At 28.6% G+C, this 19,192-nt stretch overlaps 2 protein-coding genes across 2 annotated transcripts; one reads left to right on the top strand and one right to left on the bottom strand.

Annotated features, from left to right (window-relative positions):
- Positions 1-37: 37 nt before the first annotated feature.
- Positions 38-2,505, top strand: LOC112603579 (sesquipedalian-1-like). Its single transcript, XM_025352226.1, has 3 exons — positions 38-326; positions 394-582; positions 2,066-2,505. The coding sequence occupies exons 1-3, from the start codon at positions 122-124 to the stop codon at positions 2,350-2,352; spliced, it is 681 nt and encodes a 226-aa protein (XP_025208011.1). The 5' UTR covers positions 38-121; the 3' UTR covers positions 2,353-2,505.
- A 7,107-nt stretch (positions 2,506-9,612) lies between these two features.
- On the bottom strand, positions 9,613-18,917 carry LOC112603661 (15-hydroxyprostaglandin dehydrogenase [NAD(+)]-like). Its single transcript, XM_025352350.1, has 6 exons — positions 18,695-18,917; positions 17,457-17,566; positions 16,276-16,449; positions 15,114-15,262; positions 13,216-13,264; positions 9,613-9,765 (listed from the first exon to the last, which is right to left on the bottom strand). The coding sequence occupies exons 1-6, from the start codon at positions 18,915-18,917 to the stop codon at positions 9,613-9,615; spliced, it is 858 nt and encodes a 285-aa protein (XP_025208135.1).
- Positions 18,918-19,192: the final 275 nt, after the last annotated feature.

Raw genomic sequence — 19,192 nt, forward strand, 5'->3', positions numbered from 1 at the left:
GTTAAAAACTTGAAATCAGTATTTTTTAAATAGATTTATTATTTACATTTTGTTCGATAAATATTAATAAATTTTAAAATGTCTACAGAACTTACATATTAATGAAAACTAAACAATCCCAATGAAGATAAACGAGAAAAATTTATCAGCGTATTCGACGTCGACGTCACCAGTGGACAAAGAAGGATGGCTTTGCAAACGAGGAGAACTCAACAAAGGCTACCAAAAAAGATGGTTTGTTCTTAAAGGCAACTTGCTTTTCTATTTCGATCGGAAAAGTGATAAGGAGCCACTTGGTGTCATCATACTGGAAGGATGTAGCATAGGTAAATTGTGTTAATTCATTACTATTAACTGTGTTGGTATTAAATGATTATAACTGTTGTACTTCAGAGTTGGCCGAAAATGATGATCAGTTCAGTTTTAAAATTATTTTTCATGGTCCTAATAATAGGAGCTATATATTGGGAGCCGATAGCCAGGAATCAATGGAACAGTGGATGAAGTCATTGGCTTGTGCCAGTTATGATTACATGAAATTTATGGTGGCTGATTTACAAAGACAACTTAAAGAACTGGAAGGTATATTAATATAAATCTTTACCATTATTAAAACTCTTTATTCTGTTTAAAGAAAAAATGTGACTGCACATAAGCTAAAAGGCACAGTACCCATCTGTAACCACTCTAAATGAACTGACTTCCATACTCCTAGGCTATAATGTTATATGCGATGATAAAAACAGAGTATAAACATTGTATCTATTTTTTAGTCTAGTAGTTATGCACTTAAAAAGTAAAAATTGGTATCTAACATTTTCTATATCATGAAATTAATTTATAATTAATCTATAGTAATAAATTTAATGAGCCACGTCACAACTACTGAGTGTGCAAGGTGTGCACCATGTACGAGCTCCTTCTGTCTTTTCAATTTTATGCTCTTATAGCTCACTTTAAAGTACTTTTTGTCAATTAACTGTATCTTTATTAATTGAAGAAATAAATATTATTTTCCATTGTAATAGTAGTTGACAGCTAAGTTTTTCTAAGAATAAAGTGTCCAAATAATAATATACATTTTCAAGCATTAGCTACTGCTGTTATTTTGAATATAATATTACCATTATTATTTATCTGTTGATATATTAAGTATATGCTTGTTTTTGTCTAATTGTATGTCATTAATTATTTTCATAATGTGATCACTGAAAAAAACAAAATAGAAACCTAATAAATTTAATTTTTAATCTTTAATATTAGGGTAAACAATTTTGAACTAAAATATTGTTTGAAAAGAAATAATCACAATAACACCTAAAAAGTACCAGATTGGGTGGTACTGCTTAGTGCTTGCCCATAAATGTTTATCTGTCACTTACCATTATTAACTATCAAATTTGCTTATACTAATAATTATATAGATTATAAATTATTTTAAATAAAAAAAAAAATTACATTTCCTTTTTTTATTAACTTCACAATTTTTAATAGTTTCTTAGTTTCTAGAAAAGTTATAAAAAACCAATTTTTGTCCTGTTAATATTCTTTTATAGGAGATATACACAGGATTCTGTATTCAAAATATTTTAATTGCCTATTATTTATTTAGTGAAATTATTAAAATAGAAGTATAAATCTGATAAAAAATCTATTTTCATAGTTTATGACTGCTGGACTTAAGAGGTTACACTTAGTGAATTAAAGATCCTTAGAGTTTAAGATATTTTTAAAGATGTGTAATTACTTTTTCTCAAATAAAAAAATATGAAGTCACTTTTTTAAATATTTTTTCATTTTTCTCACTTTTTACTTTTTAATAAAAAATAATTAGTTCTAGTAATGTATATTATCATATATGTATAGTTAGTAAGTTAATATATTAATTATAATATAGTTGTATAGTTATTATATAGTTGGTTAAAAAACTCTTGTTATACCCTTTTATATGAGCAGTAGTTACAGCACCACTTAAAAGATGCAAATGAAACATAGTTCAAAACCTAATAGTCAATGATATTATTTATCATTATTTAGTAAAATGTTTTTTTACATCTCTGCATAGAATCGCCTGTTCGAGTGTCTCTTCAAGTACCAAATAACCAAACATCACAAAAAAAAGAAAGTGGACAATCATCACCGCAGCCACCTCCAAGAGGTCGTAATAATCCTTTCAATAAGCCAATCAATAATCATCAATCTCCTCAGCGCAAAGATATAGTTTCATTTCGGAAAACATTCAAAGAGCTGCACAATCAACTTGGCAGGCCTATACTTAGAGATAGAAACGAATGGAGGTTTGGATTGATGAAACAAGAATTAAACACTCAAGAACCACTCATTACATTATGATATGTTCTATAATTTTTGTTGTATAATGATTAATGTTATCTTATGTTTATACTATGATTTTATTTGTTTGGGATTTTTTTGTGTTAAACTTTATGGCTCTATACGTAACAAAATCTTTATTTATTATAATATACAGTTTATTTTTTATCCATATTTGCTGTTTTTGTATTAACATCAAGTTATTAACACAAGGTGTATACAACTATACTACTTAAATAACACATACACATTAATACAACATGGTAAACTTTAAAGCAGAACATTTCAATTATTTTAAGTATCTCCTTCACAATAATATCTTAATATTAAAATAAATTTATTCACATCTATTTAACAATATTACTATCAGACTACCCCACAAGGAGACAAGAAGTAGGGTTTATTAATAGTCAATATGATTTACATGGTTCACTGTCAGTTTGTGATCTAAGAGATGGAGTAGACCTTTAAACATAGAATTTAAATTATTAAATATTGATGCTAGAAGCTAATTATAAACATATAATAATAACATTATTCTATTACAAATTCATTTGAAACAATAGCATTGTATATTTACAAATGAACATTTTAAATCTTTATTTTATTTAAAAAATATACTTTTCATTTTTCAGTATTGTTTTAGATTCTGAGCAAAACAATTACACAATTAAATGATTTTTGTTCCTCCTTGCCTTTTGAGGCAGTAAAAATGTCTCAGTTATCAACTTAAACATTTTTCTTTTTGTTTACTTTTCAATAAGAAATTATTGACTTGGTCAAAATATTCGAAAATGAATTGATCCAATTTTTCATATATATATTTGAACGAAATAACCTATTTTAACGATGAATTTAAGTTATAAATTTAAATAAATATTGAAAAAAAAAATCAATAATTCATGAATAGTAGTAAGTACATAAATATTTTAAGTTTTATTTAATATTTTTAAATTAATGAAACGTTTTTCGTTACACCTGAAAAGTCATCATTTTTGAGTTAGGCAAATTGTGAGTTAGGCCAACGAAATGTATTTCAAATTCTTAATTTTTAACGCTTATTTGATATCAATGTGCTGTTTAATAAGCTCTTGTATATAAATACATAATTAATTTTACTAACAATTTTTAATAGTTATAATCAGAATCAATTTAAAACATTTTTAAAATTAATCTGGGGTGAAGACAAAATTAAGATGTTTATTTGAAGTTATTTTAATCATAACGCTAATTGTTTGATCTTTGACCAAATGTAAATGTTTAATATTATGTTTATGTATTACCTACTGTATTATTAGTGTATATTACAATAAAAATTCATGACTAATTCGATCAATAATATGATAATGGTTATCGTTGTGTTCTAACACTGTTGTTTAAAACGTTAAGAATGTTGCTGGAATTATAAATCTATGACTATGGTCTATGACTTATGACTTGATGAGCATTTTTTTTTTTGTATTACTGGTGGCTATGTATAATGCACATTATTCAATATCTATATTCATCGTATTTTGATAATTGGTTGACCACTAATTGATAGATATCAATCTCGGTAATTTTATTTATTTATTTTTCATGTACTTACAGATTATCTTATAATTTTCATTGTTTTCAATAAAGATAATTAAGACGTGTACAAGTCCCTGCACGAATAAAAAGCTATTTGTTTTTGTCGTGTTATAATAATCTATTATTATCAACCATTGTTTTTGGCGGAATTAGCCAACTTCTTACTATAAAAAGGCTAGGTTAATTTTAGCAGTTAGCACCTAATTGACAGCTAGCTATTTTCACAATTTTAAAAGTTAAAAAAACTTTTTCTTTTACCTATTAATATCATTATTTAATAATATCTAAAAATAAGATTTTTAAAATGAACAAATTGTTTTGTATAATAATTACTATTTACTATTTAGGTTTTATTTTGTTTCATAATACTATTAAAATATACGTTTTTTGGAAAAATCCAACGCTTACAGTAGGCGCGGGTCCAGAGTATTTATTAGGGGGACATTTTATATTGTGGATATAATATTATATGTATTACCATACATATTTCTTAACATTGTAAACGAATAAACTTTCAATTAAAAATTTAAAAAACAAGGTAAGTACATTGAAAAGAACATTCATCATTTATAAATATTTAGTAAAAATAATTTAAAAATATTAACCATGAATAATTAAAATATAAATTTATAGTAAAACAAAATCTAAAGTAGTGCAATAAAATACAATGTGAATATTTTTCAAAATATAAATTCTAATTGATTTTAATATATTACCTATTATAGTATATTTAATTCTGAGTATATAGGTACTACAATAGTACAATTTATGTATTATTATTCCGATGTTATGCTGCCGTTTTACATGTGTAATACATATGGTATACTTACCAACTTACCTACTATTTATATGTATGTTGTATATTAGTTTTTTAGTTTTTTTCATTTAATTTTATTCTCGATAATCTTTTTCAATTCGTTACTCAACTCGTTTCGGCGATGTCAACTGTACCTATTCAAGATGTGGAACAAAATCATTTGTGTAAACTACGCATCCAGTTCGTTAACATCATCACCGCGTACATATAATTTGCATATATAATAAAATAATGAATATAAATTACATTTTTGTAGACAATGTCTAGTTATGAATAATCGTAAAATTAATTTTAATTAATTATCATAAAAAGTATTGAAGTGTATAGGACTTAATGTTCTGTATTGATACTTAATTAGTATGCAAAAGTGGTAAATAAAAACTATGTTTTTACAGTTGTAGTATGCTAAATAAACAATACTATATGATTAGAACAACAAAAATTACATTTTTTCACAATGTATTATACATTATTGTTTAAAATAAATCCAATATAAATCCATGGATCATAATCTTACCCATAATGCCGGTGGAGGGCGTAATGCTCGAGTTCGACGCGTTGTGCAAAACGCTACGCCTGCCGTTCGTATTGTACGCCGACTTCGAAACTCTGCTCTTACCTAAAACTACGCGGGGCTATGGGTAAAATACCACCCGATGAGTTACGGATTTTTGGTAGTCGCTGCGGACGGTGTACCGGCGTAACTACTAGAGCAGTGTGGTGTCCCGCGGACTCCGACCGTTTTTCGCGGTTCCGAGTCCGCCGACGATGTCGCTAAACGATTTGTACTGGCTGTCGCCAATTTGGTCGGTAGAATGTGTAAATTGCTCGAGACGACCAATATACCAAATCGCGATGACCGTTGAGAATGAACGTGCGAACGGAGCCAAGACCGCGTGCGACTTGTGTACGAAAACGTTTACTGCGACTTGCGAGTAATTGCAAGGTCGCGAATACTACGAACGCCGAAGTTTGTCCCGAACACCTTTTCAATTACGATGCACATTTCATCGTGACCGAGTTGGGGTATAATACTGACACGATATCGATAATACATAGAGAAAAATTATATTTCGTTTTCGAAATATATATCTACAACGAGTTCACCGTTAAGTCTATCAATACGCGTCGGTTCATGGCGTCGAGTTTGTCCGACTTGGCGCGGAACCTTACGACCGAAAAATTTTCCAAATTTCGCTAAGTTGCAAAAGTGTTTATTTCGACGGAGGTCGGAGATGTACCAGCTAGACCCAGCGTATTATTACACGGCACCCTCCACCCGGATTCAGTTTTGACTGTATGCTGAAATACACGTTGATCAAAATAGAGCTCCTCATTGATTATGAGAAAATTTTATTTTCGAGTCCGCAATCCTTCGCGACGGCTTAGTACAGGGCGAACGAGCGTCACGCTAAAGCCAACAACCCGAAGACGTTCGAATACAAAGCCAACGAATCGAATACGTGGCTCGTATACCAATATTATAATTATATATATATATAATAATAATAATATTGATATAGTATGATAGTGTATTAATTTTTCCTCAGAAGGTTATAATTTCTATGGATGTCCCATGGCCGAATAGAAACCTAACCGATTACCGAATATAGGTATGCCGTACGACGTTTTTTCATGGTACAAGGGAAATCCGGACGACGCGTTGGCTCAGCTCGAGTGGATGATGGATACGTATGAAGTAGGAAGAATTTACGAAGTCGACATTTCGTACTTACAGGCTACAGCATCTGCACGTCATTCACAATGATATTCCGTTTCTTTCGCACGTCAGCATTCCACCCGGGTTCATAGTACAGAAGTTGATGGTCACGTTTGAGCGGAAGACGTATTATGTCGTGCATTATTCGAATCTAAAACAGGCCATCGCCAACGGGCTGGTCGTCGATAAGGTAGTATTTATTATAATATATATATATATATATATATATAGACTACTTATCTCTTTTTTACAAAAACAAAAATTATTTATACGTTTCAGGTGCACAGAGTATTAGAGATTAGGAAATCTCCGTGGTTGGCACCGCATATATCGCGATTTCTTCCTTCAATTGATCGATGTTTTGTGAATTGTTTACATACACTTGTGACTTCACATATCCTCATAAAAAAATCACACAGGGTGAAGTCACAAGTGTATGCAAACAATTCACAAAGCATCGTTCTATTGAAGAAAGAAATCAGGTGAATAATTGGCGGAATCGGCTGAGAGATGTGCGCGAAAGAAATCACCAATTTCAAAGATCGCATTATTACATGTAAGGTTTGCGGAAGTGGACATTATTTTTCATCATTAAATTGGAGATGTTTTTGTTTACAATACATTTTTTTTTTTTTTTTTTTTGAAACTTTGATGGTTTTTTGCTGAGTTATTGCATTTTTAGAATGTGCGCTTCTGCTGGGACACTATATAATAAAGGTAGGTATAACGATATCGCTGGTAACATCAATTATTGATGTCTTGAATGGCCTATTTTATAAAAAGTTATCTATATGAGGTTGATTGTATGTGGCTTCAAGCTTTAAATTAAATTTTATTGGGTTAACGAATACCATTCTATTTAATAATTCAATGAGTTCAGGTTTTAAATTAGCGAAAAATGAAGTATAATTTTCGAGATAGTATAGATTTTTAGCAAATACTATACCATATCATACAATTTTTCGACTATGCGCGGATTTAACCTCAGCGATCCCCGGTGTATTAACAATATCCATTCGACCTAACGTTCTTTTTTAGTTTTAATACATGACTTATAAAAAATAGTGTTTTCTACATGCGTGCGCTTTCTTCCAACTGTAGTCATAAAAGAATCTATTTAAAAAAAAAATAAATCTATGTAAATCTAACGTCCGCCAATAATATGTATATATAAAAAGAAATCTTACCCGACACATCACATAATCCAGCATCTTCAACATGTTCTAGAACTTTGACACACAAATCATCATAATATCCATCGTTTTCTATATTATTTTCGTTCTGAGACTGATTAGAGGAGCCTGCTAGCTGTTCTAGTACTATAATGCTTGGAGCAGGCCCGGATTGGGTCGAAAATGTATATCGGGAAAATCAAAAAAAATCGGCTCACCTAGGAAAACCTATAAAAACAACCTTAAAAAAAAATATAATTTTCGTATAAAATGATAGTATATTATTTTGAGAATTTGAACACTTAAAATAATCATTAAAAATTGATTACATAATACAAAAAAATGTTATCATTTTTATTTAAAATACATATGTTTAAACTTCAAAATACACATTAATACATATTAAGCAATTTATTAAGATTTGAGCTCTTTTGTAAAATGTTTCGATTATGCCTTAACCGATAAATTTAAAAAAAAAGTCCCTACGACTAAAGTGGCCCAATTCAAACAAGAGACCCATCACCGGGAAACTCCCGGTATCTCGCCTGTCTAGTCCGGTCCTGGTTCGGGGCGATTTCTATTTCACCTTGTTATAACACAGGTTGAATGTATGTTAAAGCTTGTAAAATAAGTATTAAATTAAATATTTAAAATAATAAAAATTACAATAAAACTAAAAATAAGCGATATATACATACCATGGATGTTTTTCATATGTTTATTTTGGTGAGATTTGTAACTAAACATCGATGTGTAAATAGTGCACGGAAAACAAATCTCTTTGTGTATTTTTTCATGTCTTTTCAAACTGTCCTTCCGTGTAAACGAAGATACACAGTTTTCACAATTAAACATTTTGAAATAAAAAAATTCACTGTAAATTTTTAAAAACTGAACGAATGATAAATCTGTGATGTCTGGATTAAGATTGAAAACAGATTGACCATGCAGTGACCACTCGTCGTGTAAAGGTAAATTTGTGTGTCGTTTTCATTATAGCTATTATATTTTTATCATTACTAATGTATGGGATGTTACTAATGATATTGCAGTGTCAATGACAATGGTTTTTTTTATAGTTTTTCACGATGCCTACCTTATTAAGAATCAATAGAATTGGTCATTTTTCTATACATATTCGTGTTGGTGGATGTCTAACCTATTAAGAATCAATACAAATATCCATTTTTTTAATATTATTATTGATGGATTTTCTATAATTAATTACATTTAAATATTTTTGTTGGCGGGTGTGTGCCATATGCTATCGGTAGACCCTATAATATGTCTGCTATTAAGTATCAATAAATTTTTTACATTTTGAATGATAGACCTACCTGGTTGAGTTGGTGGACGTGTCTCGAACATCTTAATAGGGATTAATACTTGATTTACACCTTACACGTTAACACATTAAATAATACTCACGATTCCTATGTAAAAATAAATACTAAAATATAAAAAATATGAAATACCATACACGCTTTTCTTATGACTATTGAGATTCGTGTTGAGAGTGAATGCTTTATCATTATCACACAAGGTACATGAAATAGGTTTCATGATACAACGGAGATACTCAGTTCGACTCTAAACCAGAAAATTATGTTTATTTTTTTTTATATATATACACCGTAAATCTAAGTATTGAGGGCGGCGAGATATGGGCTATAAATAACATATGATAATATTTTATTTGATAACTGATAATAACATTTGTGATGACTGATAAGAAATAATAATGCAAGTCGCGTATATGCGGATCATAGAGTAATATAGAGGGGCCGTTGTTTTCATAAATTGAAGACAGAAATTGAACTCCTTTTACAGAACTACCATTTTGATTTTATACAAATAAAAAAAATATTCTACTGTTTGGTTACTTGGTTAGGTTCATCTTCACCTAAAAAAATGTCAAATTAATTATTATAAAATCTATACATTTATTCATTAAGATAAATTGATTATGTCCTAACTGGGATAAAGGCCAATTTCTTAAGTTACAATGTTATATATCCATCTACTCGATAACCAGTTCTTTTTAAGAATAATGCTATTCGGTCATGAGCATTGTCACTTAAAAGATGTTGGATTGATTGTACAATCGCCAATATATTTGAATTTTTCACCCAATTAGGTACACCAGACTTCACCTAAAATATAGTAAATGATTATAATTACAATATTTTTTAATATTAACTTGATTTGTTTACATACAAGGTGTTTCATAAACAATGTAGTTTTTAATTTTGCTATAAATCGATTTTATTTTACAAGAAATACATTATTAATGGTATATATTACTTCATTAGAAGTTGAGGTTTAAGTATGAAATACAATATCGGCCATAATATGACCTCCTCTACTCGCTCAACACGCAGTGACTTTGTCCATGAAATTACAAATCACATTTTCATAGACTTGCCTGTCGAGTTCACTGATAACTCGTTGAGTTTCTTGCTTAAGATCCAATAATGTTTTCGGTCTGTTTGCATAAACCAGTGATTTAATAAAGCTCCAAAGGAAGAAGTCACATGGAGTTAAATCACATGACCTTGGTGGCTATTGCTGATTGTCACGAAGGAAAATGAGTCGGCCGTCAAATCTTTTATGAAGCAATTTGTTATGTAAAACTTGATTAAACTCAACAACGTAAGGATTTTCTAGAAATCGTATTTGTACTATAAAAAAAATAAAATATATTTTAAGTACAACATAGTTCTCACATTTAACATATATGTATGTAGATAAACATAAGACACTTGCTTTTCCAACCATTATTAATCAATTCTATTAGAAAAAATTTTACCTTGTTGTTTACAAAAATATATATTATATAAACATATATATGTATATGTGTACAACTTCTATTCATTTTCAATCCAATCCAAACCATACATATAAATTATAAGAAATCACAAGACACAAATAGTAGTACTATAAACCTACAATAAATTTAAAAAAATATTTTAAATTATTTTAAAAAACAAACACAAATTAATTAATAAGGTAATTATATTCAATGTGTCCTTTCATCTTAATTATGTCAAAATTAAATTTTTTTCTGCCAAAACTTTTTGTTAGCAACAAATAAATAAATACATAATTATACAAAAATGAGTGGAATGCATCAGCTATCTCCGGACACTTTACTATGCAAATCAAAATAATATTGAATCCATCCTACATATTTGGCATTTGATAATTTCTATCTGATGGAAGGTAAGACATACGAGTAGCTATAGTATCTGTCAAAATAATAATTATATGAAAATAATAAAATATTATATTCAACAATAAAATAATAATGTTGTTGATAGGTATCATTCGGAAGATGCGAGCAGCAATATTATTTGTCTTCACAAGGTTATAAATCCCCATTTCCTTGGACCTTAAATGACGAAGAACAGCCTGTTTGAGGAATATAAAAAATATTTTTTAAAAGGTAAATTATTTAATTATATATAATAATTAACACATGAATTAATCACACATAAATTCATCACCTGAAAAAAAATGAAAGCAGCAACCTAGGTGAACACATTCTTTGAAAATTTGTTTAATTGTATTAATTTGGGCTAGCTCGAAATCTGTGATGATTGTTAGATTATAGTAATCTAATGGTAAAATTGTACGGACAAATTGAAATAATGTTACATATATTTCTTCCGTTTTACCAGTTAATAATGCATATACTAAAGTGAAATTCAGTATGAATAATTTAATTATATTAGAGTAGTAATGTAAACAGTTAATGATAAACACTTACATTTTTATAAATAATTTGAAAAATCCCGTAAAAAAATTTTCCATGGTTTTGAACTTAAATCCGAAACGCGCAAAAAAATTTACCCGGTGTTGATCCCGAAACCCGAACCCCGCTAAAAATGTTCACCGGTTTCAAACTCGAAACCCATAATCCGAAATATCTTAATCCGTTTTGACTCTCTGATTTTCAGTAATATTTTAAAGTGTATAGTTTAAATTAATTATATTAAAGATTTGTTAAACAACTTCTAAATTATATATGTTGTGTTCATAGACATGTAAAACAACTAAATAGCGGATTTGCATATTACATTCCCATAGGAACATTGAAGTCTAGTGGCCATTTGCCAACAGGGAAATGTTTAAAAAATAACTCAATAGATAATATTACAAGAATATAAGATACCTAGACATATTTATACATTATCTATACAATAATATACTGAAAAAATAAAATATAAAGATACAGCAAAAAAAAAATGTATATATATGCAATGATTTTGAAAACCGACCAATCAATGATTATTTACAAGGGATAGCTCACAATCTAAATTTAAATAAGTGATTTATATTATAATATAATGTGCATTTAGCAATATCTAACAATATTTTTTTTAACATAATTTGTTTTGGTATTTTATTATATTTATTATTTTTAATTTATTTAACATATTATTATACTATTATAAATTATTATGTATATTATAACTACTTACAAATAACAATGTTTTTTTTAAACATGATTTTAATTTAGTATTTATTATATTTATTAGGTTTAATTAATTTTATAATTTATTATAAAAAAAAAAAGTGCTGACTTGTCGTATGCGCTGTATTATCGTTCGCTGAAATGTCATCGCTGAACTGTCGTGCGCTAAAATGTCATTGCTGAATTGTCACAGATCCCAGACTATCAACTTGGGCTTCACGAGATAAGTGGAGTTCGTTATCTAATATAATATAGACATCAGTGGTGCGTGGGTGAAAAAATATATTATGTCGGTGAAGTTATAGATCAGGCGACGGTGGCGTGTGGCGGAAGAGTCACGGTTGATGGCGAGTTACGGGTGCAAGTGCAGAGGGTGAGTCAATGGTGAGTGAGGAGTGAGTCAATGGTGTGTGAGGAGTGAGTCAACGGTGGGTGAGGGGTGTGTCGTGGTGAGGGTGAGGGGTTTGTTTTGGTGCGGGTGCGGTTTTTGAATCGGCTACAGTCAATCTTCGGTTACGGAAACTTCTGGATCATTTTTAGGGTGAACAGCGAGTCTTCACTTTTTTTACATCTGTGCAAACTATTATTGACTACAAGATATGTAGACCCGTTGTCTGCATACTGCATCATCAGTGTTATGCATCTGCCTGCGTAATCCGCACTGTGTACATCATACAAGTTATTGATTATATTTATATGTTAAGGTTTGGGGCTACATTTTAATATTTTGAATGTAACCCAAATTGTATAATGTTTACACTTAATTTATAATAGATAAAAAAGAAATGAATAATATATTACATATTAGTTATATTGAAGAATAATTATTTCTTATTGTTCTTTGCCGAGTATATTAATTACATTCTGTCTATTAAGGGAGTAGGAGTGCAAAGCAATAGAAACTGATTTTACTTATTAGAATGTAGCAAGTTTGTATCTATCAGTACTATCGATATACTCGTATTGTCAGTTGTATTTGTATGCATATCACTCTTATTCTCTAAGCGGAATATTTTCATTTATACCCTTAAATTTACATTTTTTATCAAATATTTTCATATTTATCTACTAATTAGGTTTTTAAGTATAGTAACAATTAAACAATTGTCATAATCAATAATTATACCACTAGATTTAAATTTATTCCTGACATTGATTCTCTAGTCTTTTGACTTCTAAAAGAGGTGAATTTTGAAAATTACTTTATAGCCCTAAGTTTTTGTTTTACAACTAGGTCCTTATAATGATATTTATAGATTAGGTATATTCTATAAAATAATAAAGTATTCATGTTTAAAGTTATGTCCAATGTAAAACCTGTAATGATATTAATTTATCTCATATTTTTAAGGCACTTCAGCAGACGAGGATTCAAGTGGCGATAACTCCTATATGTCTGTTTTCGGTAACATAATTAATATTAATAAACGATAAAACGTTGCTTGATTGAACACAAACTTGTTTGACACTTTAAAATATTTTATTAATCTGTATTAAAACTGCGGTCTATTTAATTGTCTTATAAAATGTCATTTCAACTTTCAATATTTTGACGCCCATGGTTAGGATTTAACTAATGTTTAATCAAGTATTTTATTTACGATTTTAATCATATTATGGTGATAATTTGTTAGGTAGTAAAAATATAAACTAGTTGACAAATGATACGGTCACTGTCATAGTGGTGTAATTCAGAATGTCTTATGGAGGCGGGGGAGGTATCAAAAAATACTTTAAGGCAGATCTGTGGGGGCGAAGACCCCACACCACTTTTTACAAAATATAATTAATAACTCTTCCCTAGAGCCCGGATTTTAATGCACTAAAAATCACTGAAAAACGATCTAAAAAAAGCTTGTATGTATAGAACGATTAATAAATCGTAAGAAAAATAATTCGTATCATAGATTTAATATTTTAAGTATATTTAATCTATGGCCGTATATGTATCAATACTATATATTATACTCGTATATTGTACAAATATGCATTAAAAAAGAAAAATGACCAAAGAATGCTAAAATATGTTCTAAAAATGAAAAAAATAATAAAATATGCAATAAAAGCAAAAAAATGCAAAATAAAAATTTTTGTTAAAATAAAAAAAATTAAAAATGTTTATAAAATCTAAAAAAAAAATAAAAAATAAAAAAAAACCTCTGTAAAATCTCTGTTACTGAGTGTTACATGAATCAAATTATAAACTTGGAAAGCATTGTCTAAAATTAACCAAAAAAAGATACATTTTGCATTGAAATTCGGGCTCTACTCATTACATATTAACATAATATTTTAATTTATTTTACCTAATAGTTTACAGTAGATGATCGCTACAAAACAATAGATAATATATTATTATTTAAAAAATCACTTACAATTTTTTTATTAAGTCTTAAAATATTATCGTTTTATTTTTAGTTTGTAATAATGTATAAATTTATATTTAAACTTAAAATTAAAATGAGAAACAACAAAATATAAATACATAGATATAACATATGGGGGATCTATTCCCCATAACCTCTCCATCCATAATTACGTCCTTACTGTGACAGTTATGTATACTGTATAGTTTTATTTGGTAAGTTAAAAGACTGCGATCTTGTTCTGATAATTTTTTTTTTTATATTTTATTTTAAATCATATATAATTAATCATTTATTTTACCAATTAATTGTGTTGATAAATTAGAATTTGGAATTTGAATAACATACACTGATATAAATAGTAGTATTTACTCGTATTTTTTTTTAGATTGGCTAAAATTTTATCCAAGATTGTTTGCCCCCTTACCTCCCCGTTTATATATTATGGATCCTCGCCTGCACGGCAATGACTTAAGTAATGACATAATTATTAGATACCCATAAAAGGGATTATTTAATTGGTACTTAATTATGAAATTTTACACAATTAACGATAACAATTTAAGTATTTAATAGAATTGACTACTTATTTGATTTTTAAAAACGTATCTTGACAAAAACAAATTATTTTACATAGTTATGTATAATAAACACTAACTTTTGTTTGGCTTTTAGCATGTCCAGTAAATCCTCTTGTTCGCCTTTAGTCCATTCGCCTATGTCATCAGGTGATAAATTCAACAGCATCGATGTATTCGTAGGACCCATACAAGCGGTTATAATCCGCAAATTACTGTCTTTCATTTTCTATAACCGTTTATAAAATGTGAAAATTGTTTAGCACAAGTTTAAATATAGTTGAACAGCGATTAATGTAATTAACTCTCAAAATTACTGTACATCAGTAAATTTATTATAAAATTTTGTGGATGATTATATGGTATGCAATTTCAATTTCTTTTATTTATAAGAGGTTACAAAATATAAGCATTTTAATTGAATAGTTTTTATAATATCATTAGGGCCAATTTAAGTATACCCTTTTCACAAACCAGTTGTTATTGTAAAAAATTTAATATTTTGATTAAAGTATATTTTAAAATTTTAACAGAATGATAAAAGTATTAATTTTACAAAAATCTGGTTCTTTTTGTGTATGTCTGAAGGCACTTTTTATAGTATAAGAAATACTTAAACTTTCAACTTCAATGTAAATTTTTTTTGGAAAATTAAACCATTTGGTACTTTTTTGGGTGAAGTGAGGCCAAAAGTAAAAAGAGTTTAATAATAGAAAAACCAAAAATGTATACACAAAACTAAATTGATTCAATAATCATTTATTAAAACTAAAAAATACGATAGAAATATTTTAATTTACATAAATAGTAAGTACTATTCAAGAAATTATGGAAATTCGCAATAATTATTCGTGTGTATATTTTTTTTAGGTAGATTAATAGTTTGTTACAGCCACTAACTAGAAAACATTTCTAACGATAATATAGTAACAATATTAATTAATTCTACTGGTAATGTAATTAGGTATTTGTCACTTGTCAAGACTTAGATCTGAAGACGTATATGTAACACTAAATCTATTACGGCGTTTAAATAATAAGTTTTAATAAGTGTTTAAATAATGAATAAAGTTTGATCATCATTCACCATTATGAATAGTTGAAAAATAATGCTAATGAAATTACTGATGTAGTAAATGTATTTAGTTTTATTAACCTTTACATAACCACGGGAAAATTAATTATACATACTTTTGTAGTTTCGTCATAAATATTGCATGCTATTATGAATAGGATACTCACACTATATGCCAATGAGGCGGCCCGAACGGCGGCTTTAGTACCACTGAATACCGGAAGCTGAGGCAGAGGTTTGATAGCGTACATAGCAGATAGGTTCACGATCACTCCTCTTCCAGGCCTTTTAAACTTTTTCATTAGATCTATTCCTAACTCCGTGCTAGTTATTAAGGCTCTCTGCAAGAAATTATGTCAATAATTAAAATTAGTATCTAAATGACCGGGTATTATATATAAATCATTATAATAATAAATGTAATATCGCTCAAGTCATAAGTGTGTACATATATAAGTAATGACTAGGGCTCAAAAGTTATAGCACTAAAAATGGTATTTTTTAGCTCTATTTACTATGCACTTAAAACTCCAAAATATGCGCTATAAATAACTCGAAAAAAATAAATATTCATTTAACTGGTAAAAGTTGTAAATTTATTAGAAAAAAATTAAATGTAATTTTGCAAATTTATAATTTACAGTTAAAAAGTAAAAAAAAATTCCAAGAATTCAAATATTTTTTAGAAATATAACCAATAAATCATTATTTTCAACAAAATATGAATATTTTATACATATTATGTGAAAATATTCCAAAAAATAATACTAAAAACACTAAATTAGTAAAATAGTAATAAAAACCCTAAATATGCAAAAATAGCAAAATAAAATTTCGTATATGACACCAGAAAAGTGTGAAATATATTTGTATCTTACTTTGGATGTTCTAGAACGAACTAAGTAAAACATACATTTGCTACAACTTTCGAGCCCTGGACAAATGACATTATTTATTTCATATAATTCGCTATTGATTTTTTAGATATCCAAGATATTCTTTATTACATATATAGTTAATATTTAAAATGCATGAATGTTGGTATTGCTTATGTTATATTAAAAATAAAAACATTTTTGTACGATCCCTCAGGATTCCTCTATTTTTAGAGGAACTTACACCAAATGGCCAAGAAGACGTACCAAACAAAGATGGAAAATAGAGTAATCAAAGAGTTGAAAGAACAGAAAAGAACTGGTTAAAGGTAAAAATTTACTAAGTAATTAGGGTGGCAATGTGCTTAAAAGGCCTATTAAATGCGTGAGTATAAGATAAAGTTAATTCATGTTGTTATTTGTGATTTTTGTTTAAATATCTACATGGCTACACAAAGATTAAAAAAATTTACCACGTTCGTGTCAACCATTCGTCTCCACATGGACGATTCGTTTAGAATGGCCGCACTGTTCACTAAAATGTCTAAACCACCCATATTTGTGGCAGTGTAGTTGAATAATTCTGGAATTACAAAAAAAAATGTTAGCTCATCTCGAAGGTTTTAATGTAATGTTGGTGGCGTGGCGCCAAGATATTTTTTAATAGTAAACCAACATATATTAAAGCAAACATAGTAATACAATATACTCGTATGTAAAAGGTAGTGTTTTCCCCCTTACCTTTAACCCTCTGTGTAGAATTGCGGCGTCTTAGTAATAAAAAAAGTTTATTCTTTTAATCTTGAGTTTTATATTTTAAGAACTACGAACCTTGTTGAATTTTAAATTTCAATTAATTAATTTTCTTAGTAGTCTCGTTGAAAAAAAATTCCATAATTCGTTTAGACATAGTGATTTTAACGTATTTACTGTTTAAAATAATATTTTATGATTTAGATTTTAGATAGATATTAATAGAGGATATTTGCATGTCTTATCTTTGTGTAAAAAAATAAATAAAACAGTATATATGTTTTCAGAACCTATTTTGTGTTATTAACTTTAATATTAGAGTTGATTGACCTGAGATCAAATTTAAAGGTATTTCTTGTTTATATTTTTATTTTTTTAAACTTTTTGTCGTTTAAAAATTAAAATTTTATAACAAATTGACGAGAAAAAATTTAAAAACTTCCCCTCCTAAACTAAACGTTTCCTTTCTTCCATTCTTCTCTTGAATTATATCTTATGAACTATGGTAAGGGGTAAGGTTGGTACGGTAGGTTGTATTTTACGATTATAACGGTTGATAGCAAACACGTGTATGTGTGGCAAGGTTTTTAACCACTATGATTCCGAGTGGTCACCCATCCGGGAGTTAGTAGCTGTGGCCGTTACTTACTCTTAGTCGTATTTTGCGACTGGTAATAGCCAACGCGCCACGCCAAGCCACTAATTTTTTATTATTTAATAATTATATCAAAATGTATTTATATTATTATGTAAAAATAAAATTAAAAATCACCATATATAACTTGTAGGGAGGAAGGTGCACAAGAAAAAGTAATTAATATTTTTTTTTTGTGCACCTTCCTCCCTACAAGTTAGAATTATGTGACCACCTCCTGAACAATGAGCCCGCTAATATATCAATAAGTATTGTAATGTCAGACTGCGATTTAAATATAGATGCATAGCTATAAATAAGTACCTTTCAACTCTTCTTCAGAGGTGACGTCCATAGGTACGTATATGGCTTTCGTGTCTTTGTCACACAAGTCTTTTAGGACTTTAAGCGCTTTCCCGCCTTCCTGGACGTCTCTACCACTGATTATTACTCGCGACGCCCCGTTTTGGATCAGATCCTTGGCCACAGCTAGCCCAATACCTCTGGTACCACCGGTGATGACGGCCACTTTCCCTACCAGATCCATGTATTGACAATACCCGAAATATGGTGGCTTTTCGGGTTTCGACGGTCTATGTAATGATGTTTATACGTTATTAACCATATTATACTAAATAACAATGCCAAATTGAATGGGTATATGATAACTTTTTTTTACGGTTTCAACTAATATTAATAGGTAGTGAAAATAGTATCTTAAATTATTTACATTTTATTTATTTGTTGAATACAATTTGTTTAATATTTAAACATTTTAAATCATTTTTATAAATTCTTAAGACGCAGTTACAATTTTATAAC

This window comes from Melanaphis sacchari, unplaced genomic scaffold (genome assembly GCF_002803265.2).
Source record: "Melanaphis sacchari strain LSU unplaced genomic scaffold, SCAv2.0 Contig10_pilon_pilon, whole genome shotgun sequence".
Lineage (NCBI taxonomy): Eukaryota > Metazoa > Arthropoda > Insecta > Hemiptera > Aphididae > Melanaphis > Melanaphis sacchari.